Source organism: Lissotriton vulgaris, chromosome 10 (assembly GCF_964263255.1).
Source record: "Lissotriton vulgaris chromosome 10, aLisVul1.2, whole genome shotgun sequence".
Classification (NCBI taxonomy): domain Eukaryota; kingdom Metazoa; phylum Chordata; class Amphibia; order Caudata; family Salamandridae; genus Lissotriton; species Lissotriton vulgaris.
In genome coordinates, this window is record NC_141698.1 from 550,177,679 (window position 1) to 550,202,324 (window position 24,646).

The 24,646-nt window shown below is 49.3% G+C and overlaps 1 protein-coding gene across 1 annotated transcript in view; it reads left to right on the plus strand.

Moving 5' to 3' along the window:
• Positions 1–24,646, plus strand: part of NLRC3 (NLR family CARD domain containing 3) — a 1,491,832-nt gene that overhangs the window by 1,405,842 nt on the left and 61,344 nt on the right. Inside the window, exons 17-18 of the mRNA XM_086941402.1 lie at positions 14,702–14,785; positions 20,893–20,976. Coding sequence (XP_086797528.1) covers positions 14,702–14,785; positions 20,893–20,976 — 168 coding nt within the window. The remainder of the gene's footprint in view (positions 1–14,701; positions 14,786–20,892; positions 20,977–24,646) is intronic.

A 24,646-nucleotide genomic window follows, 5' to 3' on the forward strand; every position in this document is an offset into this window, starting at 1 on the left:
GACAGCGGCAGAGATACATACCCTATCTGAAAGAGACACGTTAGTGATAGATTCCTTACCTTAGAATATCCCCAGGCTTCAGACTGGATCCGGAAAGTTTTGCGTAGTAGTACCCTTGCGCGTCGGTAGGCGTAGTCTGCGGCTCCGCGTCCGTCGTAGGCGTCGTGGGCGCCGTGATGACGTCGTCGGAGTACTTAGACGCCGCCTCCGCGTGCTGACGTCATTTCTTCTTTTTTCCACGCCAGCCAGCGCAGATCTGGAAAGAGCAGTTCCCTAGTCACTTTTTGACTAAACTTTTTGATCTTTTTTGATCCATTCGAAGTCTTACGACTCCGACGGTGCCGTTAGGGATGCCCGGCTTCAAGCATTGCGACGAGTGCGACCGTGCCATGTCGGTCACGGATCCCCACCGCTTGTGCCTGATGTGTTTGGGCGTCGACCATGACGACGAGGCCTGCTCCGACTGTCGGGCCCTCTCGAGGAAGGCCAGGCGGGAGCGGTCCCGCAGGCGACTCGAGATCCGCCAGTCGGCCCCGCGCCGTGTAAGGTCCCCGTCCCGGTCCCACGGGAGGTCGAGGGACAGGTCGCGGGGACGGAGCCGTCACAGCTCCGGGAGTTGGCGCCACTCCTCCGGGTCCAAGTTGTCAGGTAAGAAGCATAAGAAGTCGAAGAGACATAATTGCTCTTCTGACTCCCCCCGACGCTCGCGCGACGCGGCCGGGGGTTCGGGTGACACCGCCCACGCGGCTCCTCGTGAGTCGCGGGCACCGCGTTCGGCTCCATACCCCCCGGTCCCTGGGATGAACGCGTCGCCGGAGGAGATCGAGCTCTTCCTCATGGCCATGAGGTCCCTTTCTCCTCCGACGGGTTCCGCGGCGCCTTCGGGCCCAGTGAACCCGTCTGGGGGCCCTAGTGGGTCGGGGGCTACGACCCCGACGCCGTCGGGTGCTTCGGCCTCGACGCCGCCGGCGCCTTCGGGCCCGGCGCCGCAGGGCTCCACGATCCCGACGCCGTCGCTGCCCTCAGGCCCTCGTCGGGCGCTGGATCGTCCCCAGTGGACCTTACGACCCCCCCCCGAGGTCGGTCCGTGTGGTGTCCCCTCCAGCGTCGGCCTCGGCCGACGCCATCCCCGATGCCTCCTCTCAATCGGTTCCGACGTCGGGACGACGCCTGTCGGCGCCGATCTCGACGCCGTTCGGAGATTTCCATCCCTATGAACCGTCCTCATTCACTTATGACCCTGAGTCTCAGGAGATGGGGGAAGAGGAGTATTGGGAGGGGTCTGAGGACCCTCTGACAAGGGAATGTCAGTCTAACATGGACTGGACAGGAGACCTTGGGGAAGCCAGTGGCCTGGACACCTCTCCAGACACTGGATTCGTCTCTCCTCCTACCGTGGCTTCGGAGGAGGGCGCGACATATGGTGTGGTGTTGATGAGGGCTGCTAAGGCCTTGGGCCTTGAGCTCCCCGTCGCGGCCGTGAGGACTAACCTCCTCACTGAGGTCCTTAAGCCGCAGTCATGCTCCATGGAGCCTCTGCTGCCGTTTAATGAGGCCTTGACGGACGTTCTTTTGGGCACTTGGTCCAGGCCCGCTACAGGTTCGCCTGTAGATAGGAACGTGGCCAGACGCCACCGCCCGGCCTCGGGCGACCCATGTTTCCTGTCCACCCACCCCACCCCCGAGAGTCTGGTTATCCAGGCCTCTAACTCCCAGACCGCCTTTCCGACGGCTCCTCCCGTTCGGGAATCCAAGAGGTACGAGGCCTATGGCAAGAAGGTGTTCTCGTCCCTTAGCTTGGGACTGCGGTCTTCCAACACCGCATGCCTCTTGGGCCGTTACACCCATTCTATATGGGAAACGGTGGCGGAATTGCTGCCAGAGTGTCCGTTGGAGGTACGGGCCACACTCGGCCAAGCCCTAGTGGAGGGCCGGGACGCAGCGAAGTATTCAATCAGGTGCGGACTGGATACTACTGACTCGCTGGGCAGAGCGATGGCTACGACGGTGGCGATACGACGCCACGCCTGGCTGAGATCCGCCAACTTCTCGGCTGACGTCCAGAATACACTCATGGACATGCCGTTCGATGGCCGTCGCCTCTTTGGCGACAAGGCACACCACGCGCTTGAGCGCTTTAAGGACTCCAGGGCTACGGCCAAGTCCTTGGGCCTCTCGGCCCCGCGCCAGCAAGTGGGTGCCTTTCGCTCCTTTCGTGGCCAAGGAAGGGGCGTCCCCACACGTGCCGCCAGCCACTCGCCACAAACTGTCGTCCAGCGCGGCGGCGGCCGTGGAAACCGCCGTGGAGGCAGTCGGGGAAACAAGCGGAGCCAGTCCACACCTGCCCCCGCAGCATCCGCCTCTAAACCCTCCTAGTCCGTGCTTTTCGGCCCATGTGACGCCAGTGGGAGGCAGGGTTCGCCATCACCACTCTCACTGCACAGTCACTTCGGACAGGTGGGTGCTGCAGATCGTCCCCTTCGAGACGACCCCTCAAGCCATGCCACCGCGACCCCACCGCGTATCGGGGGATCACTTGCGGCTCCTGCAGGAGGAAGTTTCGGCCCTCTTGGCCAAGGGGGCCATCGAGCGCGTTCCTGGGCCAGAAGTAGGTCGTGGTTGCTACTCCCACTACTTCCTGGTACCCAAGAAGGGCAAAGGGGGCCTACGCCCTATCTTGGATCTGAGGAACGTCAACGGCTTCCTCCGGAAGGAGAAGTTCAAAATGCTGACATTGGCTCAGGTCTTGGCTGCCCTAGACCCAGGAGACTGGATGGTAGCGTTGGACTTGCAGGACGCATATTTCCACATCCCCGTCCTGCCGGCCCACCGGCGTTACCTGCGGTTCACGGTCGGCCTCGAGCACTTTCAGTTTACCGTGCTCCCCTTCGGCCTTACCAGCGCCCCACGGGTGTTCACGAAGGTGATGGCGGTGGTCGCAGCTCATCTGCGCAGGTTAGGGGTGTCAGTCTTCCCCTACCTAGACGACTGGTTGTTGAAGGCGGGCTCGCCCCAGGCAGTCGTAAGCCACCTCCAGACTACTGCGGATCTCCTGCACCAGCTGGGATTTTCCATCAATGTGCCGAAGTCACACCTGTGCCCCTCTCAGAAGCTCCGGCGCAGTTTCGGGTTTACCCGCCCGAGCAGCGGGTCCGGGATATACAGGCTCTGATTCCGGTCTTTCGGCCGTTATCCCGGGTTTCGGTCAGGTTGACGCTGCGGCTTCTGGGACTGATGGCCTCCTGCATCCTTCTGGTGCATCACGCACGGTGGCGGATGCGGGCTCTGCAGTGGGACCTGAAGTTTCAGTGGGCCCAGCACCGGGGCAACCTGTCCGACCATGTCCTGATCTCGGAGGGCACTGCGAGACAGCTGCAGTGGTGGCTCACGGACCGCGATTGGGTCAACGGCAGATCCCTCTCCCTTCCCCAACCGGAGCACGTAGTTGTGACGGACGCTTCCCTCCAGGGCTGGGGAGGCCACTTGGGAGAGGCGGAGATCAGAGGACTCTGGTCTCCGGCGGAGTCCCAGCTCCACATCAACCTTCTGGAGCTGAGGGCGATTCGTCTGGCACTGAAAGCATTCCTCCCGTCTGTCCGAGGGAGTGCAGTGCAGGTGTTCACCGACAACACCACCGCCATGTAGTACTGCAACAAGCAAGGCGGAGTGGGGTCGTGGACCCTTTGCCAGGAGGCTCTGCGTCTCTGGCAATGGCTGGAACATCAGGGCGTGACTCTGGTGGTTCAACACCTGGCAGGTTCTCTGAACGCCAGGGCGGACGAACTCAGCCGTCGGTGCTCGATGGATCACGAATGGCGTCTGAACTCGGACGTGGCGCAAGGCCTCTTTCTGCGATAGGGAGAGCCTTGGTTAGATCTATTCGCCACCGAAGAGAACGCGCAATGTCATCGGTTCTGCGCGTTGGAATTTCCAAGGCGGCACTCGCTCGGAGACGCTTTTCGTCGCGAGTGGAGCTGCGGTCTGTTGTACGCCTTTCCGCCTATACCTCTTCTGCCCAGAGTGCTGAAGAAGATCAAGCGCGACCGGGCACAGGTCATCCTTGTGGCTCCGGACTGGGCTCGAAGGTACTGGTATCCCGAGCTACTCAGCATGTCAGTCGATCCCCCGATTCGTCTGCCTCTTCAGGAGGACCTTCTGTCGCAGCAGCAGGGGACGGTCCTCCACCCGAACCTGTCCAGTCTCCACCTCCATGCTTGGAGATTGAGCGACGACAGTTGAGGCCATTTGACTTGCCTCCTGAAGTTTGTAACATCATTCTGGCAGCCAGGCGTCCCTCCACGAAAACGGTATACGCCTGCAGGTGGAACAGATTTGTGGCATGGTGCACAGCAAAGGCTGTGGATCCCCTCAATGCCCCTCTCTCTGAGGTTCTTCTCTTCCTTCTTTCTCTTGCCCAGCAGGGCTCTGCTCTGGGCACTATCAAGGGCTATCTTTCGGCTCTTTCAGCCTTTCTGAGGCTGCCTGACCAACCTTCTTTGTTCAAGTCCCCTATTGTTAACAGATTCCTGAAAGGCATCACTCATACCTTTCCTCCTGTCCCTTTCGTGATGCCTCAGTGGGACTTAAACCTGGTTCTAAGCTTTCTGATGTGCGCTCCCTTTGAGCCACTTCATAACTGTCCGCTTCGCCTTCTTTCTTTGAAGACTGCCTTCCTGGTAGCTATCACCTCTGCCAGGAGAGTGAGTGAGCTCCAAGCCCTCTCTTGTAAGCCTCCTTTCCTTTCAGTCCATCCGGACAAGGTTGTTTTGAGGACTAGGCCCTCCTTCTTGCCAAAGGTGGTCACAGCCTTCCACATTGGGCAGTCCATCACATTGCCCACCTTCTTTCCGCCTCCGCACCCCTCGAGAGAGGAGGAGAGGCTCCACCGTCTGGACCCAAAACGTGCGCTCTCGTTCTATCTGGATCGCACACGCCAGTTCCGGGTGGATGATCAACTCTTTGCTGGGTACGCGGGCGCGAAGAAAGGGAAAGCGGTGCACAAGAGGACCATCTCTCGATGGATTATCATGTGCATTCAGGCGCGTTACTCCTTGGCTAAGAAGGAACCACCTGTTGGGCTGCGGGCTCATTCCACTCGAGCCACGGCCACTACCACTGCCTTGGGCCGAGGTGTGCCCTTGCAGGACATATGCCAGGCAGCTACGTGGGCCTCGTTGCACACGTTTGCTAGGCACTACTGCCTGGACAGTCAAGTCCGGAGGGATGGCTACTTTGGCCGCTCCGTTCTCCAGGACTTTCTGGTGTAAATATTGGTTCGCAGACCCACCACCACGGGGATGGTATTGCTGGGGTATCTATTCTAAGGTAAGGAATCTATCACTAACGTGTCTCTTTCAGATGCACAAGTTACTACTTGTGTAACGATATATCTGTAAGAGACATTAGTTAGTGATAGATTCCTTACCGACCCACCCATCCTCCCCATTCTGCGAACTGATATCTAGGGTTAAGGTCTTCCCCTTTCAGGGCCCTAGTTTCTTGGCACCAGTGTCGGTTTTTGTCATGGCTCTGCGCTTCTGGCGCAGAAAAGCTGTGGCTAAGAACTGACGTCAGTACGCGAAGGCGGCGTCTAAGTACTCCGACGATGTCATCACGGCGCCCACGACGCCTTCGACGGACGCGGAGCCGCAGACGACGCCTACCGACGCGCAAGGGTACTGCTACGCAAAACTTTCCGGATCCAGTCTGACGCCTGGGGATATTCTAAGGTAAGGAATCTATCACTAACTAATGTCTCTTACAGATATATCGTTACACAAGTAGTAACTTGTGCTTTATCGACAAATTGCCCCGTGCATTTCGCAGAAATGTTAAGCCAAATTTTAAACATGTCTGATACCAGTGGCATCGCACATGCATTTAAGACAATTTTTTCGGGACTGTTAACACCATTTGAAACAGTTCTGGGCATCTTCCCGAATTTTGTCCATTCTGTCTTTTATTTTTGTTCCTTCTGCTCCGATATGGCAAGCCAATCCACAGACAAGACTCCAGCAACGATGGAACAAACGATCCTAGCAATAAGATACCGAGACCGTATCACTAAGGTCCTTGGATTGACCCGGCTAAGAGATCCGAGTACAACTTGGTTTCTTTCATTCAGACCAATCTGGCAGGATTGTATCTTACCTGTGCTTCGATGTCCGCTATGCGGAGAAGAATGCGTGTTGGACGTCTGTCTTACACTACCATCAGCAGTACCAATGGATATCGATACTTTACTTTGTCCGGTAACGACTCATGCAACGTGTTGTCCCCAGCGGCTACCTATTCTGATGACGGCATTTGTTGAGACTTCACCACTACGAGTAGGTGGCAGTGAAGTACGAGAGAAAAGCAGCACCAAACAGGTACAACCTTCTGTGAGCATTGCTGATCCAAATATCGATGATAGCAATCACGCACAGAACTGCACAGTTTCAGTATTTTCAAACTTGGTCGAACTTTCACCTGATGTTGTAGACCAATTTTTTGCAAGCCTGTCTGATATGATGTTCTCCCCTGAACAATGAGAATAACTTTTTTAAACAACAAGCACACAGCGTTCCCTGAACTCTGAATCTGGCCTTCAGTTCTGTTAAACAAAGCAACTGAAAACATTTGGAACTATTTTTCTCCTGAAAGCGAAATTATTTTTCTTTCAAATCAAAATATTTACCATTTTTTCCGGCACATGGTACTTTGCTTAAAGTAGAACTATTCTTAGAGAACAGAGCTTCTATTTTTAGAGACGTTAGAGACAATATTTTACCTCAGCCTCTAGCACATGTACAGCATCGTATAGATATGTGATGGAATGGTCTTGCCCTCCTTTTCTGTATACAGAGCCATTTCATGTGTAATTTTCGCAATTCGTTCAGCTGATATATATGCATTTAACTGAATGATAACCCTGCTTAAAAAACGTACAGTACCAATACTCATTTTCATGTATAAACCATACACCATTTCAAATGCAATTATGTATTTTGGGGTGGGTTGGGAAACACATGCATCGTATGTTTAATATTGCTTATTTTTTAGTAATGATGGACATTAATACGTGGAGTGGGTGTGTATTTCTATTTAGGACCCTAATTCGATATTCCCGATTCATGCCCTTATGTGGTTATAATAAATAATATCCTTATAAAGGCATAAGAATCATATCCATATTTAGTAATAGCCCATGCAGTCCAAAGCACGGCAAGGCTACTCCCATAGATTCCTAGAAAGCACGACGCGTTCTTTAAACAAACCAAGCCTCCAGCAGCCCGGGAAAACCCCCTGCTTTTGTTTTGATTTGCACAAGAACTCCTGGAGTCCAGAAAGAACTGTTAGCTCTTAGTGACGTCTTATGTCCAACCTTACGTCAAACCCGGCACCTTTCAGGTATAAATATACCATCGTTGCCTTAAGCAAACACACGGTGGTGGGGAGCAGAGCGACTTTCTACTTGTCCGAGAGCCCAGCTGTGGGCAGAGCCGAAGGAAGCCGCCCCTCCCTTTTTGACACGCTGGAGAAACTGCCTTTTCTCACGCCGAGAAAATCCAGCTCCGGTGTTCCCAAGTTACCCTCGCGGGTTGCTGGGAGATTGAGTCCTGAGAAGCGAGATACAAGACCTCATTCATTCTATAACCAAGGTACGGAGCGGATTAAAACCTTACAGAGAATTCTTGATTCCGATAACTTGGCAAAAAAGCTAACTTTAACTTAAAACTGCTACTTACTTACTACTTGTAGAGAGGTGTGGCTCACTGGTTAGAGGCGGCAGACCCGGAGGCTGAGAACGGCCCGGGACCAGGGTTCGATTCCCGACGCGGCAGGGTCGAAGACCAGGGTCAGCGGACTGATAATTCTCACCTCGGTGCCCACTTTGGGCAGTGATCACACTCGGTAACTCTGGGCATTAAGCTTGCCTCATCTCTACAACGGCCCCCCACAGACGCCGGGGATGCCTGGCTTCACCTTGGAGATACCCAGCATGGGACCATCTCACAGGGAAAGCCAGGACGGGTTCCCCAGCGGTCATTCGCGCCAGGATACTCCGGTAGTAATTGAGCGCGCTACAAAACACCTTAAAAAAAAAAAAAAAAAAACTCCATCCCACGTATTAGGCTTAGGTCAGGTACACTGGGGTAGGCGTATCTTAGAAGCACCAGTTGAGTCTGTTAGTCAATGTTTTTATGTATGTATAGATTTTATCCATTTTAAAGTATCATATGGCTAAGAAACCATATCAATGCTTTTACAGTATTATTTCATAATACTACTTTTACTGTAAGCACTTTACTTTATAATAAGTATAGCAATTGTGGCAATTCATTTCTCTTGCATGAGAAAGAAGACTGCTCAATAAAATAACACCTTTTTATTGAAAAAGCCTGTCTCTCTATTTCTCTGCATTCTGGTGGAACTAAGCATGCACGATCGACTGAGTGAAATAGCTGTCTATTGTTTTCACACGACTCTAAATTCTGAGGGAGCAAAGTTGTCATGTTTATGCGGTTGTCAGAAACTGAATCCCTTCTTGTCTAATCAGGGAAGTTCACTCCTCCCTGTTCATTCGAGAAAGTTTCTAGTGACCTCTGAGCTAGCTGGCAAAACTAATTAAGTCTAACATAGTCAGTAGAGACCTAGATGACCTAAGTCCTACGTCTTCACTGCTGTTTATGTTATTCCAATGCGCAGAGCCTATTGGGAAAATAGGAACTACACTACACTGAGCCCAGCAGACCACCATCCCTGGGAGGGCCTGTCATTCCCAATGGGCTCTCAAACTGTGAGAGGCTCATTATTATTCATGAGCCTCGCAATTTGCGACTCCATTGGGAATCGCAAACAGTGTTAAACAAATTGCGAGTTGCAAATGAGTCGCAATTTGCGAGGCGCTATTTTGCAGGTTGTAAATCTGGCCCTTAGTATACTAATTTAACTTTTGTAGTAGCTTAGTATATATGTTTAACACTCATAAACTCTTAGAAAATACACCCCCTGGCTGATGTAATCAGTGATGTCATTTGAGATGTCATCAGTGAAGTCACTGACCATGTCATGATTGATGTAATATGTGAGGTCATAACCAGTGCATTGCAGATGCGTAAGTTATATTTAGTTCATGTAACTATAACTGCTGAATTTCTATGGTTTTGTACGAGTGAAGTCTGAGCCTAACTATAACATCCCTGTGACCTTTGTTTTTTTCAGTGAATTTCTTAGGTTTTTTAAATTCTATTTCCTAACTAAAATGTCCCTATAATCTATGTTTTTTTTGTGAATTTCTACGGCTTTTTAAGTTCTATTTCCTAACTATAACATCCCTGTAACCTTTGTGTTTTTTCAATGAATATATATATCTTGCCATTGACAGAAAACATCACTACTACAATATGTGAAATATATAGAAGGACAGGCTGAATAACCAGCAACATAGTACTAATATAAGATGGCGAGAGTGAGAAACATCACACGCCCCAGCAAAAAGAAAAGACTAACCGGGCAGTGAAGAGAATGCAACTGACTCTATAGTTCACCGAATGAGCCATGGCTCGACCCACTGAATCCGTGGCATCCATACCACATCTTAGTACAAACTTAGCTGCCTCCCGTCCATCCTGGAGTATGCCACCGAATCCCACAACGAATGGGACAATCGCCCCAAAACACATACAGTATTTATTGATCGCTATGCTGAACTGGCTGAGGAAAAGATGTTTCTCCTAGAAGTTTCCAACCTTCTGGACTCCCTGTCCGTTGGAGCTGTAGGAAGTACACTGGGGTCAGAGGAGGCCTTAGCGGCCTGCACCACAGAACTTTGCAGAGTTGGATGCTGGAAAAGACAGGCCAGGCCCCCTGGACAGGCTGGTCCACAGGAGCCTCATAGGCCGAAGCCCCTAATAAAATGTCACATAGGGCCTCACTGTAGGGGAGCACAGGCTCCACCACCGTGTGGCCCTGATGAAACACTTCTATCATGGGGTCAGTGGTCACATCCACAGAGGGGAGCTGCAAGTCTTGAACCGCAGCTGCCCTCTTCAGCACCTCAGCGAGGGAGAAACTCACCTCTGCAGCAAGGCTGGGAGGGTAAAGAAGGTCCAGAGCTGGCGAGGACTCGACCCCTAGCCTCACCCAGCTGTGTCAGTCAACTAGCCTCTAGAGAAGACTAGATGGTGTTGTCCATGGTGTTCACAAACCTCCACTCCTCACCTTCACCTCCAAAAGAAAAAACAGCAAGGGGCGGTGTAGAAGGAGGAGGGGTGGTGTCCAAGCCGAATGGTACTACCGGCACCGCACCTTAAGCCATCCAACGTGGATACAGTGTCGGAAAGAGTGATCAGAACAGCATTGAGCTGCGCCATCTGTGTTGGCCATCTGTGTCGGTTGACCGACAACCAGCGTTGCATGTGGGCGCCCAGAAGGGCTAGTGCATCGGAGCCAAGACGGATCCCACTACAGATCCAGAGGCCTAATGGACGCCGTGGGCGAACCCACCGGTGAGCCTTCCGTGAGGACATCTAGCACTTCCTAGGGGCTTGTAGATGTACCAGAGGGAGGAGGAGGTGGTCCAGTCCTGCATCTGACCCAGAGTCACACCGGCTTCAGGGAAATCAGGGAGGCTTGGAATGAACTCTTGCTCCGATACCCCAGCCAGAGGCTGGGAAAGGACATTGGAAACGCGGGGCCTTTGTGGCAGAGCCCGGACATGCTGCCACTTTGACTGTTTGCGTTTGGACGACTTACCCTGAAACGTGGAGGGCGATGGATGCCTATGGGAACGGCTTCTGGAGCGCCCTCGCGAGCGCTCAGGGGAGTTTGAACATGGCCTATGTGGAGCCTCCGCCATTCATGCTGCCAGGATCTTCATGCGCTATTTCCACAATGCCATTGGGTGAAGGCGAAGACAGGAAACCCAATCTTCAGAGTTGTGGCGCTCCCTATGGCACCAAATACAAATAGTATGAGGGTCTGTGACTGACATCTGCCTTCCAAAGGATGCACAAGGTTTGAACCCCAAAGACATGGGAAAAAAGATTGTCGAAACAGTCTAAAAAACGGCCTGAGGAATCGCTTCAGATCCGCGTTGGAAGCGCGGAAAAGAATAAGCTGACATAAGCACATCGGGGAGGGGACTTATGTGGACTCCGACTTTACTTCTGATGGACGGCATTGCTACTGAGTCACACGACACCCTCTACTGATGCGCAGTGGTACTGCTGACATTTTTCCAGATCCAGTCTGGCACCTGGGTAGAATTCAAAGGTAAGGAATCTGCGGCTAGATGTCTCTATCAGATTGGGCCTTCCTGACACTGAACTTTCCCGTTATGTTGAACGCTTTGAGCCATATTACGAGGAACCTTGATATGAGCCTCCTATGATGCATGTGTCTTTAAAACGAATTAAAGCGTTTCAGACCAGAGTGACAAATTAATATACAAGATTTCTACAAATGCAACTGGAATCTGCTTGCTCCGTGCCTTTGCCGTATATACAGCAACCATTGCACCTACCACATCAGCAGGTACCACGCAACAACTGATTCAGCATATATCGCCCCCTCAGTCTTTAACGCCACCAAAGGTAGAAGGAGATACTGCAGAGGAAAATTACATTGAAAAATGGGAAATCCTTAAGGAAGCCTACCAAGAGTGGGACGACTATTTTGTGAATTTTACAGAGGAAATGGATCGGTCCCTTGTGATTTCCCCCCACATGACATTTTGAGTTGTCACTCTCATAGGACTAGCATCTAAAAGATTTGTCCTAAAGATCCAAGTTCAACAAACCGCGTTCTTCCTCCTTAATTGTAAAAAACTGCTGACGAGAACTTCACAAGCTCCACCTATAGTGGATCATATGTGGAGTTAGAATACGAAATAATAACCCAGACTGTATGCCATCATGCCAGATTAGTCATTCCAGGGCAGCTTTGGGCATTCAACAAGCTGCTCAGTACTACTCAGGTGTTCCCTCTTCTCCAGGTAATGTACCTCCTGAAAGAGAAGGAAGACATCTGAATTTCATGGGCAGCTAGATCCATATTGGCTGCTCATGCAATGGCAATCTTAGGGTGCCATGATCACAAAATGTGGAAGGATATTTGCTATTACCTTGAGAATATTCCAGAAAGGAAAAGAGAGGAGGTTTTCTTGATAAAGAACGAGAGTGAGCTTCCACAGCTGTCACTGTTGCATCAATGCATGTGTGTAACATAGGATTTTGTCAGCTTGGCGGAGGTGTTGCACAAAGCTGTCACGACTGGCTAAGGTGTACCACATTTCAACCTGAGGTGCAGAACCATATTCTAGACATGCACATTTGATTGCGAATTATTGTTTGTCCGCCATGTTGATGATGCCCTTCAGTATTTGAAAGCAGAGACTTACACAGTCAGATCATTCTGTTCGATTCAAGCACGTAGGCAGCAATCTCTTCAGGCCTAAAGACCTCAGGGCTACCAACCATTCAGAAGTCCATACCAGAGATATCAGCCATATCAACCACAGTGACAACTAAAGTATTCCTGCTATAACAGACCTTGCTATCCTTCTCAAAAGATCAGAGAAGCTTCAGGATCACAATAGTCTGACTACGAAAGGCGGACGCTTCCCGGGCTTCAAGAATCAACACTGACCTTATGCTGACACCAACTACGGTTAACCCCACCCCTCCTTTGCTGGGGAACAACTGCAGCCTTTCTTCAAGAGTGGTCTTTAATCATGAAAGAACAAGTGTTTTTTGCTATGGGCATACCTTGAAGTTCACACTAAAAAACCTGTAATCCCACCCATGTGGGAAGTGCATCAACACTTTCATCTCCCATAGGCAGAAATTCCTTACATTATACAGAAAGGGCCCTAGAACCTATCCTCAAGGATCAACAGAACAAGGGGTGCCATTTGAGTTTATTTCTCATCAGGAAGAACTTAGTAGAATGGCGATCCATATTGGATCAGAGGCCTCTGAACATATTCCTCAAGAAATGATTGTTTCGCTTAGTAACCCTTCAAGATACATAGACAACTAAGACTGTCGGACCACACTGGACCGTGCTACTTGGCATTTCAGTTACCTTGCAGTTGTGTCTCGTTTGTGAACTAATTTGACAATGGTGACTGGGCAGGCTCAAAGATCAGAACACAAAGATAGAGCAACAGCAATAATAAAATATAGGTCAATAAAATAAATCACTCCCACACTCATTCAGTGAGAGGCCAACACTATGCAATATACTCTGACAATCACGCACAGAGGTTTGCTGGAAGGATCGAAGACACAGCACTCATACTGAGGCCCACTTGCACTCCGACAGTGAGATAGCTGATACAGGTTAGGTGGTAGGTTGGACAATTTGCAACACCCCATAGTGAAAACCCACATCAAAGATAGCACTCATCTGTGTTAGGCAGGTGTTCACAAGTTCCAGAGCCGACTCTAGGGCGCTTCGACCGGTGCAACCGTACCGGGCCCTGACTTCGGGTGTGTTGTCATGTCATGTCTGAAGTATGTTATGGTTTTAAAAGCACCTGCTGCCACATTCCTTGCCAGCGGCAATTTTCGGGCAACAATAGAAATGTCAAGATAACTCCAGTTTTTAATGTTCTTCTTATAGAGAGATCATTGGTTTGTCTAGTGGAAGTTTTGACTCATGATAAGGTAGTACAAAGTATTAATGTGTCTGCTGTAAAGAACATGTACCATGAAGATCACAAAGTGCATATAATGTAAATTGGTCAGTGGGTTACTGCTTTTGTCTTAGAGTTCCTTTGTGACTTGCAGTTTATAAGTTATAATCGAAATATAGAACATTGAGCTATTAACCGTCATCAAAGAGCTGCAAGCAAACTGCAAGGTATAGATTAGAGCATTATGATTTTTCCCCAGTCTTTTGTTATCCTAATGTTGGAAAAAAGAATCATTTGGATATCAATCAATTCTGATTATTAAAGAGAACCCCCAACCATGGTGTTCCTTTTTAAATTCTTAGTTTGTGCTTTTCCAGAACAACCACTCAAGCTATACTGCTTATCAGTATGGATGACATGTGACTCCTACATCTTGTAGTCCTCTGTCTTATGTAACATTTCTTATACACTGATTTACACATGTATGATTTGTTGTCTCTGTGTGATGTGATATAAAGTGCACTGACACCCTACACTGGTTCTACACTGGTTATGAGCTGCACTATAAAAAAAATGTAATGCATCTGTGAGAGAGTGGTTATGGAGACTTGAGGGGCACCTTTAAAGGGTGGTAGTGAGGGTATCCATGGGAGCGATGGTCATTGGTGGCACCAACAAACATTGTCTCACTGGGCGCCACCAGCACTAAAGCTGGCCATGACAAGATCCCCACGAATAACACATCGACACTGATCCTTGCAAACAAAAAACAGATAGCATGGGCGACCCTATTTCAAGGTAACCCACACATCACAGAACTCCGTCTGCCTTCTGAGAGCTGTATGTTCCAAGAAGACAAGGAATTGGCAAGTGGTGCACTAAGCAAAAAAAACTATGTCTGTGTATTGTGGTTTACTGTCTACTGGCAGATCAGAGGGCTGAGACTCGGTCACCTGCAAAATCCCTTTTGTATTAATCCTTGTGTGTATGAGGTGAAGCTACTAAGCTATGGCATTTAGTGTACTGGACACATTCCTGTGCTAATCGCCCTTTCTGATCTGCCTCTTCTCTGTGCAGCCTTCGAGGCAACTCAATTGAAGTGACAGGAGCCAAGGCCATGGCCAACGCGCTGAAGATAAACACCAGCCTGAGGACTCTGAAGTAAGTGGCAACTGGTGATCATTGGTTTAGTGAAATGTAAACAATAGTAAGGTGCTGGTAGCAGGACCTATGCACACCACCCTATGAGACGGTCATTGAATAATCATTTTGACATTTCAATACTCTATTTAGAACATTTTAGGTTGGGTTGAGGCCATCAGTTCTTTAACTTTTTGGCTGCTTCTATGTCTTGGTTGCATGCTGGGAGAAGCAGCCTTTGGATGTGTTGATGTTTATACTAAAAGCGTCATGGGCAACATGCATGCTCATTCTTTTCCTCTTCTTTCACCCTTATCACCTCCCTTTCCTCCTCTCTTTCAATGTGCAACCATTCTTTTCACCTTCCTGCATTTTTTTGGGTTTGTCTTTCTGAATACTTCATTTATAAGGTGATTTAGATAATACCAGCCACCTGGTGTTACATTTGAATGAGTAAATGTGATTTACATGCTTACGCAGAATTAGGGTGTCCTAGAGCTAGTATGGATCACTGGATTTGCATTTTTGTATGCCAGTAGCTTCATGTTTCAGGAATGGAAATTAGCTGCTCACTATTGGTTTGATGGTATCCAATGCTGTCGCTTGTGAGCTTTATATACTGTCTTCACTGAAATCATTCAAGTCAGGCAGTTCACCACCTGACCAAGGTTCAGTGTTTCTCTTCTCTTTGCAACAGCCAATTACAAAGATATATTGCAAATTACACTTTTTGCCTTCATCACAATATAAAACAGACTGACTATACAAATTTTAGGGAGAAACAGAGCAAACGAAAACAAGCACTCGCCTTTGGAACCCATTGCCTTTGTTAATTGCTTTGTGACTGTGCAGCATTAACAAAATAAAATATAAAAATGTGCAATGGCAGTTGCATTATTCTACTGACACACGCATGCTCCAGAATCAGTGCTTAATTTGTGCCAGTGTTTTCCGATGCTTGGCACCAGCACTTATTTATGAACACAGGCACATATTTACGAGAATTCATTCACCACATGGTGGCGCTGTGTGTGTATTTTTAAGCAACGTTCATCAGTGGAGCATTAAACTAATTAATATAGCTTTAAAAAGTGATAAAACTTGAAATTAAACCTGAAGTTAAAAAGTGGCGTGGGTTGTGCCAGCTGCAGTGGACTAGTGAGTCATACCTTAGGCTTTGGCACTTAATTTTTTACAAATTAAGTGCTGGGCCCAGAATGCATGTGCGCACCAGCGGAATGATGCGCACACCACTTACTTTCATTTGTTCTTTACCAATCCAAGATGGCAGATGCCACTTTGCTTAGTAAATATAAAGAATTAAGATGTGTTTAGCCTGAAAGCACCAATTTAAAAAACAAAAAGGATCAGAGTGTTGGTGGTGTGGAGGGGCAAAGGAGTAGGGGGTGGAGAAAAGATAAAAGCAGCACAAGGAGACTGGAGTGGGAAAAGCACAGAGGGGGGAAACACCAAAAAGTCAGACAAGCGTTAGAGCGAGCATCAGGTTGCTCCGGGTGGAGGAAAGAAACAAGCATTTACAATGCAATGGTTTTGCCTTTGTTAAAGTTAGAGCTATTGGCATTGCTCTTGACATTATTTTTATTTATGTTTTTTTAACATAAATAAATGGCATTGCCATTTACAATGGCACTAGCTTTATCTCTCGCAAATGACACACACAAACACACACAGAGCCCCCCACACACACACCCACACAGAGCCCCCCCACACACACCCACACAGCCCCCCACACACACAGCCACACAAAGCTTCCCACACACACAGCCACACAAAGCTTCCCACACACACAGCTACACAGAGCCCTCCACACACACCCACACAGCACAAGCAGGCAACAGGGGCACACGGAGGCACAAGCAGGCAACAGGGGCACACGGAGGCACAAGCAGGCAACAGGGGCACGAAAACGGAGGCACAAGCAGGCAACAGGGGCACGAAAACGGAGGCACAAGCAGGCAACAGGGGCACACGGAGGCACAAGCAGGCAACAGGGGCACACGGAGGCACAAGCAGGCAACAGGACTGGCACATGACACTGAGAAATAAGGATCTAGTAAAGAGAATGAATAAAAACAACTGTCATCACTAAACAAAATAAATGTTTCCTCTGTGCATTGCTGACTTATGGTCCAATATCTAAGCACACGGTTTCCCAGTTCTGACTCCCTAGCTAACGGTTGCTTGGCTGCTGTGACTGCACACACACCCCATTCGTGGTAAAGATTTGCTATTTCCATAATGCAAAGAGTGGTTTGATTCAGAGTGGATGAGGGGGTCACCCATGAGATGTGGGAGTAGCTCATCCAGGTCAGGTTATTTTGCTTTGCATGCTAGGATTTGTAGAGCCGTTTTTTTTATCTTTTAAAAACATTTTAATAAGAATAAATTACATTTTTGTCATAAAATAGTATTTTGCTACACATTTTAAAATGAATATTAGCGTATTAAATATACTTCTGTAAGGTGGGCAAAATAATTTGAGTGATGGTTAATTAAATAAAAGTAAAGCAGCATTTGCACTTTTGTGTTTTAATATTCTGGGAATTGTAGAACCGTTTAAGTTATTTTATCGCCGGAACTACAAGTCCCAAAGTTCAAGAAAATCTGGAAAGGCTGTGATACTTTCACATGGCACTGTGAAACTTAAGATGTCTGGGTGACTTGTTAGTCTTTTTCCAGTATGAAAATCTAATTTCACAAAGAAAATAACTGTCACTCACCTTCAACATGACGTACACGTTCTCCAGGGGGGGCTTGGGGCCTTGTTAGGGACATGAACCCCTCTGAGCCAAACAGGAGCGTAGCCAGGACGCCATTTCTCCTGGTGCAAGCAAGAAGAGAGCTACTTTGACTGCTGTTGCATTAGTAAAATGCAGCATAGCGAGGGCTCAGTGAGCCCGTGAGGCGTATGTGCCCAGTGCCGCTGCACCACAGCTACTCCCCTGTTGCCAAAGAAGACGAGCTGATATATAAACGTTCAGGACGGAGTAAAAAAAAAAAAAAACTTTGAATACCCGGAGTACAGCGAGTGACACAACAGGCGTGGTGGCCGGCACACATCTGCAGTCCACTGGATAGCAAGTGTTGATGTAAAAGCTAACATAACTATAATCCCGCCGCATCCCTTAGGAGCAAGGTTTGTCAAATTTTATCAGCTCTGATCCACAGTAATATGAAAAAGAGACTAGTTTCAAAAACTTGCAACGGCACAGAAAAGCTTACAAAGTGATAGTCCGAGTAACAAGCTAATCCTATAAAATTATTTACCTATAATTCTATTAAATCTTATTGTCTACACTTCTGTGCACACCATATTGTAAAGTGTTATATATGTAGACCTCTCAATAACAATTTTTCTTCTAGTCACTGTTTTTCACAATATTCTTTCAACCTAGTAAAGCAACACTCATCTACTCCCGTTTATGTTACAAAGTCTTATTTAATGACCTTCTATCGCTTTTTACCTCTCGAGACAGGGCAACATCAAGATCCTATTGCCAGCCAATATACTTCTAAAAACATCAAACAACGAGTCATAGGAAAATAAAACTGGCCACAATTATCAAAATATCAAGGAAAGCCAATTTGGTCAGGCATTAGGGGTCCTAACACAGATATCCCTGTGCAACGAGTTCCCGTTACGCTTTCTGATTGTAACCTTTATTTGTCTACTCTCCTGACCAGGCCTGCAACGCTCATTAAACTTAAAAGGCTTTTCCATTGTTTATAACGAGCCTTGAGAAAACGCCACGGTAATGTGCCATCTGGGGGCGAAACACGGGTCGGCTGCTTTTGCATCTGTTAATTGGTGGGAACACTTCAACAAGGATGAAAACTCACTGTAAATCAAATACAAAATTGAAATAACATAAGAGGCTGCTCCTGTATCTATTACTTTGTGAAACACTTAAAAAATTGATTAATGGAAATTCCTATTTGAATGGAAGGACGCACTTGTAATTCTTCATAAACTTTGATAAAGAGACAAGAAAAGGTCCAAACCTCGAGTAGCAGTCCTCGGGACTCTCCGGGGCCGCGGAGGGACGTTCTCTTTCCCCGGGGCTCCTCCTGTGCAAGCAGATCGACTCACCTGCACCTTGCGACGGCGGCACTTCTCCGGTCTCCCTTTTCGGCATGGGAGACCGGCAACATCGACGGCGGCAATCTCGCTGGCACTTCACCGGTCTCCCTCTTTGGCATGGGAGACCGGCAACGTCCTCCGCATCTCCCGGGGCTCCCTCCAGGCCACGGGAGCCCCGCGGGCGCCGCCATACTTCCTTCTTCCCCCGGGCTGCGGGGGGCGGGCACTTCCGGCCGGCCGCGCTAGGATTGGCCGGCCGGCCGGCCACTTCCGGGTCGCCGCGGGCAGCGCGGCGGCCCGTCTCTAGCTCAGGCAGGCGGGCGGCGAAGTTTCCCGAGGAGTGGACTCCCTCGCGGACCAGCAGTGACGTCGCAGCTTCACCAATCAGGAGCAGGATAGTCACTGGTGCCGGCAATGCCGGACCAGATTCGGGGGCGTTCCCGGCTTTTGGCTGACGTCGCGTGACGTCGGCAAAAGCCAAAGAATCTCGGGAACGCCCCCGAATCTGGTCCGGCATTGACGGACAGGCCCCTCGTCCAATGGCTAGGCCCCATTTATGGAGCCAGCCAATAAATGACGAGGGCTGACCCAAACCCACACTACAGTACTCATTAGGTTTTCGCCTGCGCGAAAAAGCTGCGCAGAGCGCAGCTTTCGCCAGGCAAAACCTAAAAAGGATAAGTGAGCACAACATGGCCTAAGGAAAACACATGCACTCCTGAAGTTCTTCAGCAAAAAGAAACAGCATTACTGTGGGATTAAAATTATAAAGACGAGAGTGAACAGCACAGACCGGTAGGAGGGTGAGACGCATGTGAAGGAGATGTCTGGGAAATACACGCACACTCTTGGAGTGCTTAACCTCTTCGACGCTCATGACAAGCTCAGTTCATCATGAGGCCCTGTGGAGCTGTGCTCCGTGATAAGCATTGTGCGGGCTTCACTCCTCATATGCTGTCAAAAAGTCTTGGACAACCAGACAGTTTGTGCTCTTGTAGGCTCGACAGAAAAATTGCATTGTAACTTAAAATTGTGCAAAACACAAAAGAGAAACACATTGAAGTAGCAAACCAAAAATAAGTAACATTTTCAATATTGTAAGGCGGAAGTGTACCGTGTGTTTTGGTGCAATATATTTTCTATCCTTATGCGCTTTATGTACTGACATCCATTTCTGGCTTTTCAGCCTCAGTTACACTGTGGGAATTGAAGTTTTGCTTTTAACATTAGAGGTGAGAGGTGTACGCACAAAAATGCCAATGTCTTCAGGTGTTTTTATCTGTGTGCACGTGTGTGCCTCTTTGTGCAAGCACTAGGCAAAAGCCAAACTGATGGCTATCTCAGTGCATTATTTGCTGAAGCCAACACTTTCCCTGTCTCTCTATCCCACACACGAATGGTGTGCCTTCCTTTTTTTTTTAAACTCTTTTTATTAATGAATCGCATGTAAGACACAGCACTCCGAACCCCGGAGTGGCTGTAGCAAGTAAATTACATAAAAATTCACTGATGCATTGTCAAGAAAATAAACTCCCCTCCAACCCCCACCCCTTTCCCCCACCCACCCCCATATCCCCCTCCCCCCCCCTGTGCACAACGTCTCTCCGATACCACATAGAATAGTTATATACAAATCAGTGTATACATCATGGCCTCCACATGCCCATCACAACTGCTCCTCCACGGCCCCGGCAGGTGCTGGGGGCTCAAGCCACAGGCCCCTGTAATCCGCCTACCTTTTCCATATTTTGTAGTGTTTCCGGGGACAGCCGGTGTGCCTTCCTTTTAATCAGCCAGTCTTCCTCTCACTTTTTCACCCAACGGTCCCCTTCATCTCACTTCACCTTACCATCCTCCTATTTGCCCATGCCTTTTAACTTTATACTACACTCTCATTGTGCACTCTTAGTTGAGTATAATGTATTTCTTACCCATTGTCATCTATTTATCGGACTGCATCACTTTTTTTCTCCCCCCGTTTTACCTTTTAAACATCAGTTTTTTCTTTTCTTTGTCTGGCTCACAGTCTGCAGGAGAATGCCCTGGGAATGGATGGGGCGATCTGCATTGCCACTGCACTGACAGGAAACCATGGCCTTACCCACATCAAGTAAGTGTGAGAAAAGAGGACGAGGCTGAAGTGCATGAGGGAGGAAAAGAAGAGGGAGAGAGAATCAGCGAGTATAGGACCGCATTCTGTGGAGGGATCAGAACCCGTGGGAGGAGAGTATGGACACATTAGAGTCTAGTTGATGGTTGTAGGCATCCTGGGACTACGTGACAGTCAGTGGTGGGAGGTCAGGAATAAGTGAGAGAGAGAGAACTTCAAGCATGCAGGAACTAAATGATGGGAGCGTATGACTGTGTAAGCCCTGGCTAATAGTGAAGGGTGGGTGATATTCAGCCAGACATTTCTGTAAGACGTTAGTAATTAGTAAAGCAGGGAAGGGAAGGCCCTGTTTACCAGGGGTGAGATCAAACTACCAAGACTTGACATAGGCAAGGCAGCACAAGGGAGTGGGACCAGGGCACAGTAGGGAAAAGCCTGAGGCTTCAGGACCTCCATTAGGGGAATAGCAGGGATGACAGTAGGTGGAGCCTGGCCCGCCTCCGAGGAGAAGTTGCATAATAGAGCATAGAAAGTTCACTGAGAATATTGACATGGACTAGAGTTACTTGTAATAATACTAGTTCTTCAACATACGAATTTGTTCTTAATTCATAAACAGTAGAATATTTCTGCTCATGTGCGAGATCACGAAACACTGCGTTTATGCATAATTTCCCAGTCCAGTTACGAAAAAGGAAACAGGAGATGGTTGGAAATACTCCCAACCACAACAATGCTCATTAGTAGAAGCAGACTAGTGGAGTCAATGTTTTGTTGGAGCTTCCCCTGTGGAGGTGGAAGGCTTTCGAACGCTTCCTCTCCCTCAGGGATAGTTTTTGTTTTTGGAACAATTGTTGCTGATGTTGTCCTTGTTCCATATGCTGCACTTTCCAGTAACAGATATGGGAACTCTGTTTCCCATTCCAGAAGGGAGAAAGTTGAATTCATAGGAATTCTTTCTTTCTCTCTAGCGTCCCAAAATTTTGGATTTCAGCTTCAGACTTTTTGAATCTTACCATCGGTCCGAATACTAAAAAGGGAAGATCCATTGAAGGTGAGCTCTAGTATTTTATTTTGAGCATGCAAAGACAAAAATTGTCAACCTCGGCCAGCAAGAATTCCTCACACACACCATGGCAAAATCTAACTGTGGCTAGGTCTTCCGTGTCTCTTGCTACTCTGATTTTTTTTTTTTTTAAGACGTTTATTAATGTTCAAAGGTGCAGTACAAATAGCAAAGCCTACAACCCTGCGGGCCGGCTGCAAAGGAACTGTAAATCGTGAGGGTGCAAGTCTGCATAAGAGGGCGTGTCATTGCGCCCCTTGTGTCCCCGGTACACTAGGTCATAGATAGTATAGTCACATTACCTTGAATCAAGAAAAGAAAAGGTCCATAAATGACGCCTTATTTTTCATTTTTTCTAGAACTAAGCCATAAAATCAGCAAATCAAACAAAACAGTTCGTATCGGTATGTCCCAATGTTCCTATCGCGGCTTCACCACTTAAAGTCTGTCCCATTTGCACGGTGTTGGTAGGAGACACCTCTGAACAGTGTGATATATGTCGATGATGTTACAGTACATCAGGAGGTCAGTGGTGTGCATGCGCAAGTGTTCTCGGACTTAAAGTGGGACAGCTCCTGTGGGCCATGGTATTTCGCCGGTCGCCGGCCTGGTTAGTGGAGCATGTAGCAGTCAGGTGAAGTAGCCTCGCTGTCAGTGTATCAACTATCAAGCTGCGTCTACGCCTGCAGACGCCGCCCGGAGCGCCGCTGACGGCTTCTACCCACCGTAGCATGGGGGGTTGGAGAGGCCACCGCCGGTGAGCAGGGGTCCGATACTACAAACAAGTGAACATATATGAGGAAGGGGGTGGGGGGGGGGTGGAGTGTACTTGCGGGGGCGATGTCAGCAACTCTGTGCTGGGGGCGTATTGCTGGGCAATGACTGCTGGTGGGCGCCCGCGTGGGCGTCGAGCCGTGTCTGAGGTCTGCGCGCTGGGTGATCCGCATGCGGTGGTTCCTGCAATAGAGCTTTAACCTCTGTGGCCCACCTCCGGTGTCGCTTATTCTACGTGAGCCCCCTGACAGCGCCCTCCCCCTGCAGGGACCCCAGGATGCCATCCCAGAGCTGTGCTATCGGGAACTGCCTCAGACCCCCTATTTCTTCCCGGTGAAGCGCCGTGCCTTCCGCCCTGGCCCAGTTAGTAAAGGATGTGAACCAGTGTTTCGGGGTGGGCGGTTCCCGCCGTTTCCAATGTCGTGTGAGCAGCCGTTTGGCCGTGATGAGGCCCAGATCCCAGAACCGTGCCTGTGTTTTGTTCAGTTTGGTTCTTTTATAGAGTCCGAGAATGCACGCCTCCCACGTGTCCGGCAGACCCGGGCCCGTGCTGTGATTCAGGAGTGAAGTCACCTCCCCCCAGTACGCGGTCAGGGTTGGGCAATGCCAAAGCATGTGCAGGATATCTGCACCCGGCAGGTCACATCTGGGACAAACGGCAGTGTCGATCGCAAAGTATCTGTTTATTCTATCTGGCGTTAGGTATGCCTGGTGCAATATGTACAGTTGAATGACACGGAAGCGGGAATTGCGGGGGACGTTCACGGGACTAGCTAGGACTAGGTTCCACTCCTTATCTGTCCAATCCCTCCCTCGGTGCGCCGCCCATTTAGCCCTAATCTGCTGTGTGGGTTTTTGCGTGTGGATGAGAAGCGCCTGTGCTAACCAATGAGTGATGTGCGAGCCTCTGCCCATTACATGTAGATATTGGATCAGGTGGTGTATCGGCGGCTCTTCCTGGATGTCACCCCAGGAGTCAGTGTATGCCCGCAGTACCGACGCATGGAATAGGAATTGCCCAGCCGGGAGTCCCGTGTTTTCCGATAGTTCCGCAAATGGGAGCAGGGCCCCGTCTGCATACAGGTCACCCATGGTCTCTACTCCGGCTGTGATCCAGTGGTCCAGATTGCGCGGCGTAACCATCCCGCTCCTCCTGGGGGTGCCCAGCAGGGGGAGGGCAGGAGCATACGGTCTGACATTTTGTGTCAGCTTCAGACTACGGAGAAAGCATTTGCGGGCCACGGCCATATGCAAGGGTAGAGGACGGGGTCCTTTGGTCAATGGGTGAAACAGGGCGCAAACCTGGGGGTGGGTCCATTGGTAGTCCGCAGTGGCCGTATCGTCTAGATGCGTATCGCTGAGCCAGTACGTCACCCATTGGAGCTGTGCAGCTAGGTAATACAGCTCCATGTTGGGGACAGCCAATCCTCCCTCCGCAGTCGGGGAGTACAGTTTAGCCAGCGCCACTTGTGGTCGTCCCGCGTTCCAGATCAAGCCGCGGAGCATTGATTCCAGGTCGCGGAATATCCGCGTGGGGACATACGTGGGGATATTCGCGAAGTGATAGAGTAGCCTAGGGAGCGCTATCATTTTGGAAAGAGCTATTCGGCTGGGCACGTTCAGCGGCAGAGTTTTCCAGAAGGACATCTGGGCTCGCAGGGAGGAAATGGCGCGCACCAGGTTACCCTCCAGTATGTCCTGTGGGTCTCTATAGATGTGCAGCCCTAGGTATTTAAACGTGGTCGGGTACCAAGCGAGCCGGGCTCCTCCAAGGTGCACATCGCATTCCTCCTGGTCTCGGCTGAACGAGTATACTCCGGACTTGGCCCA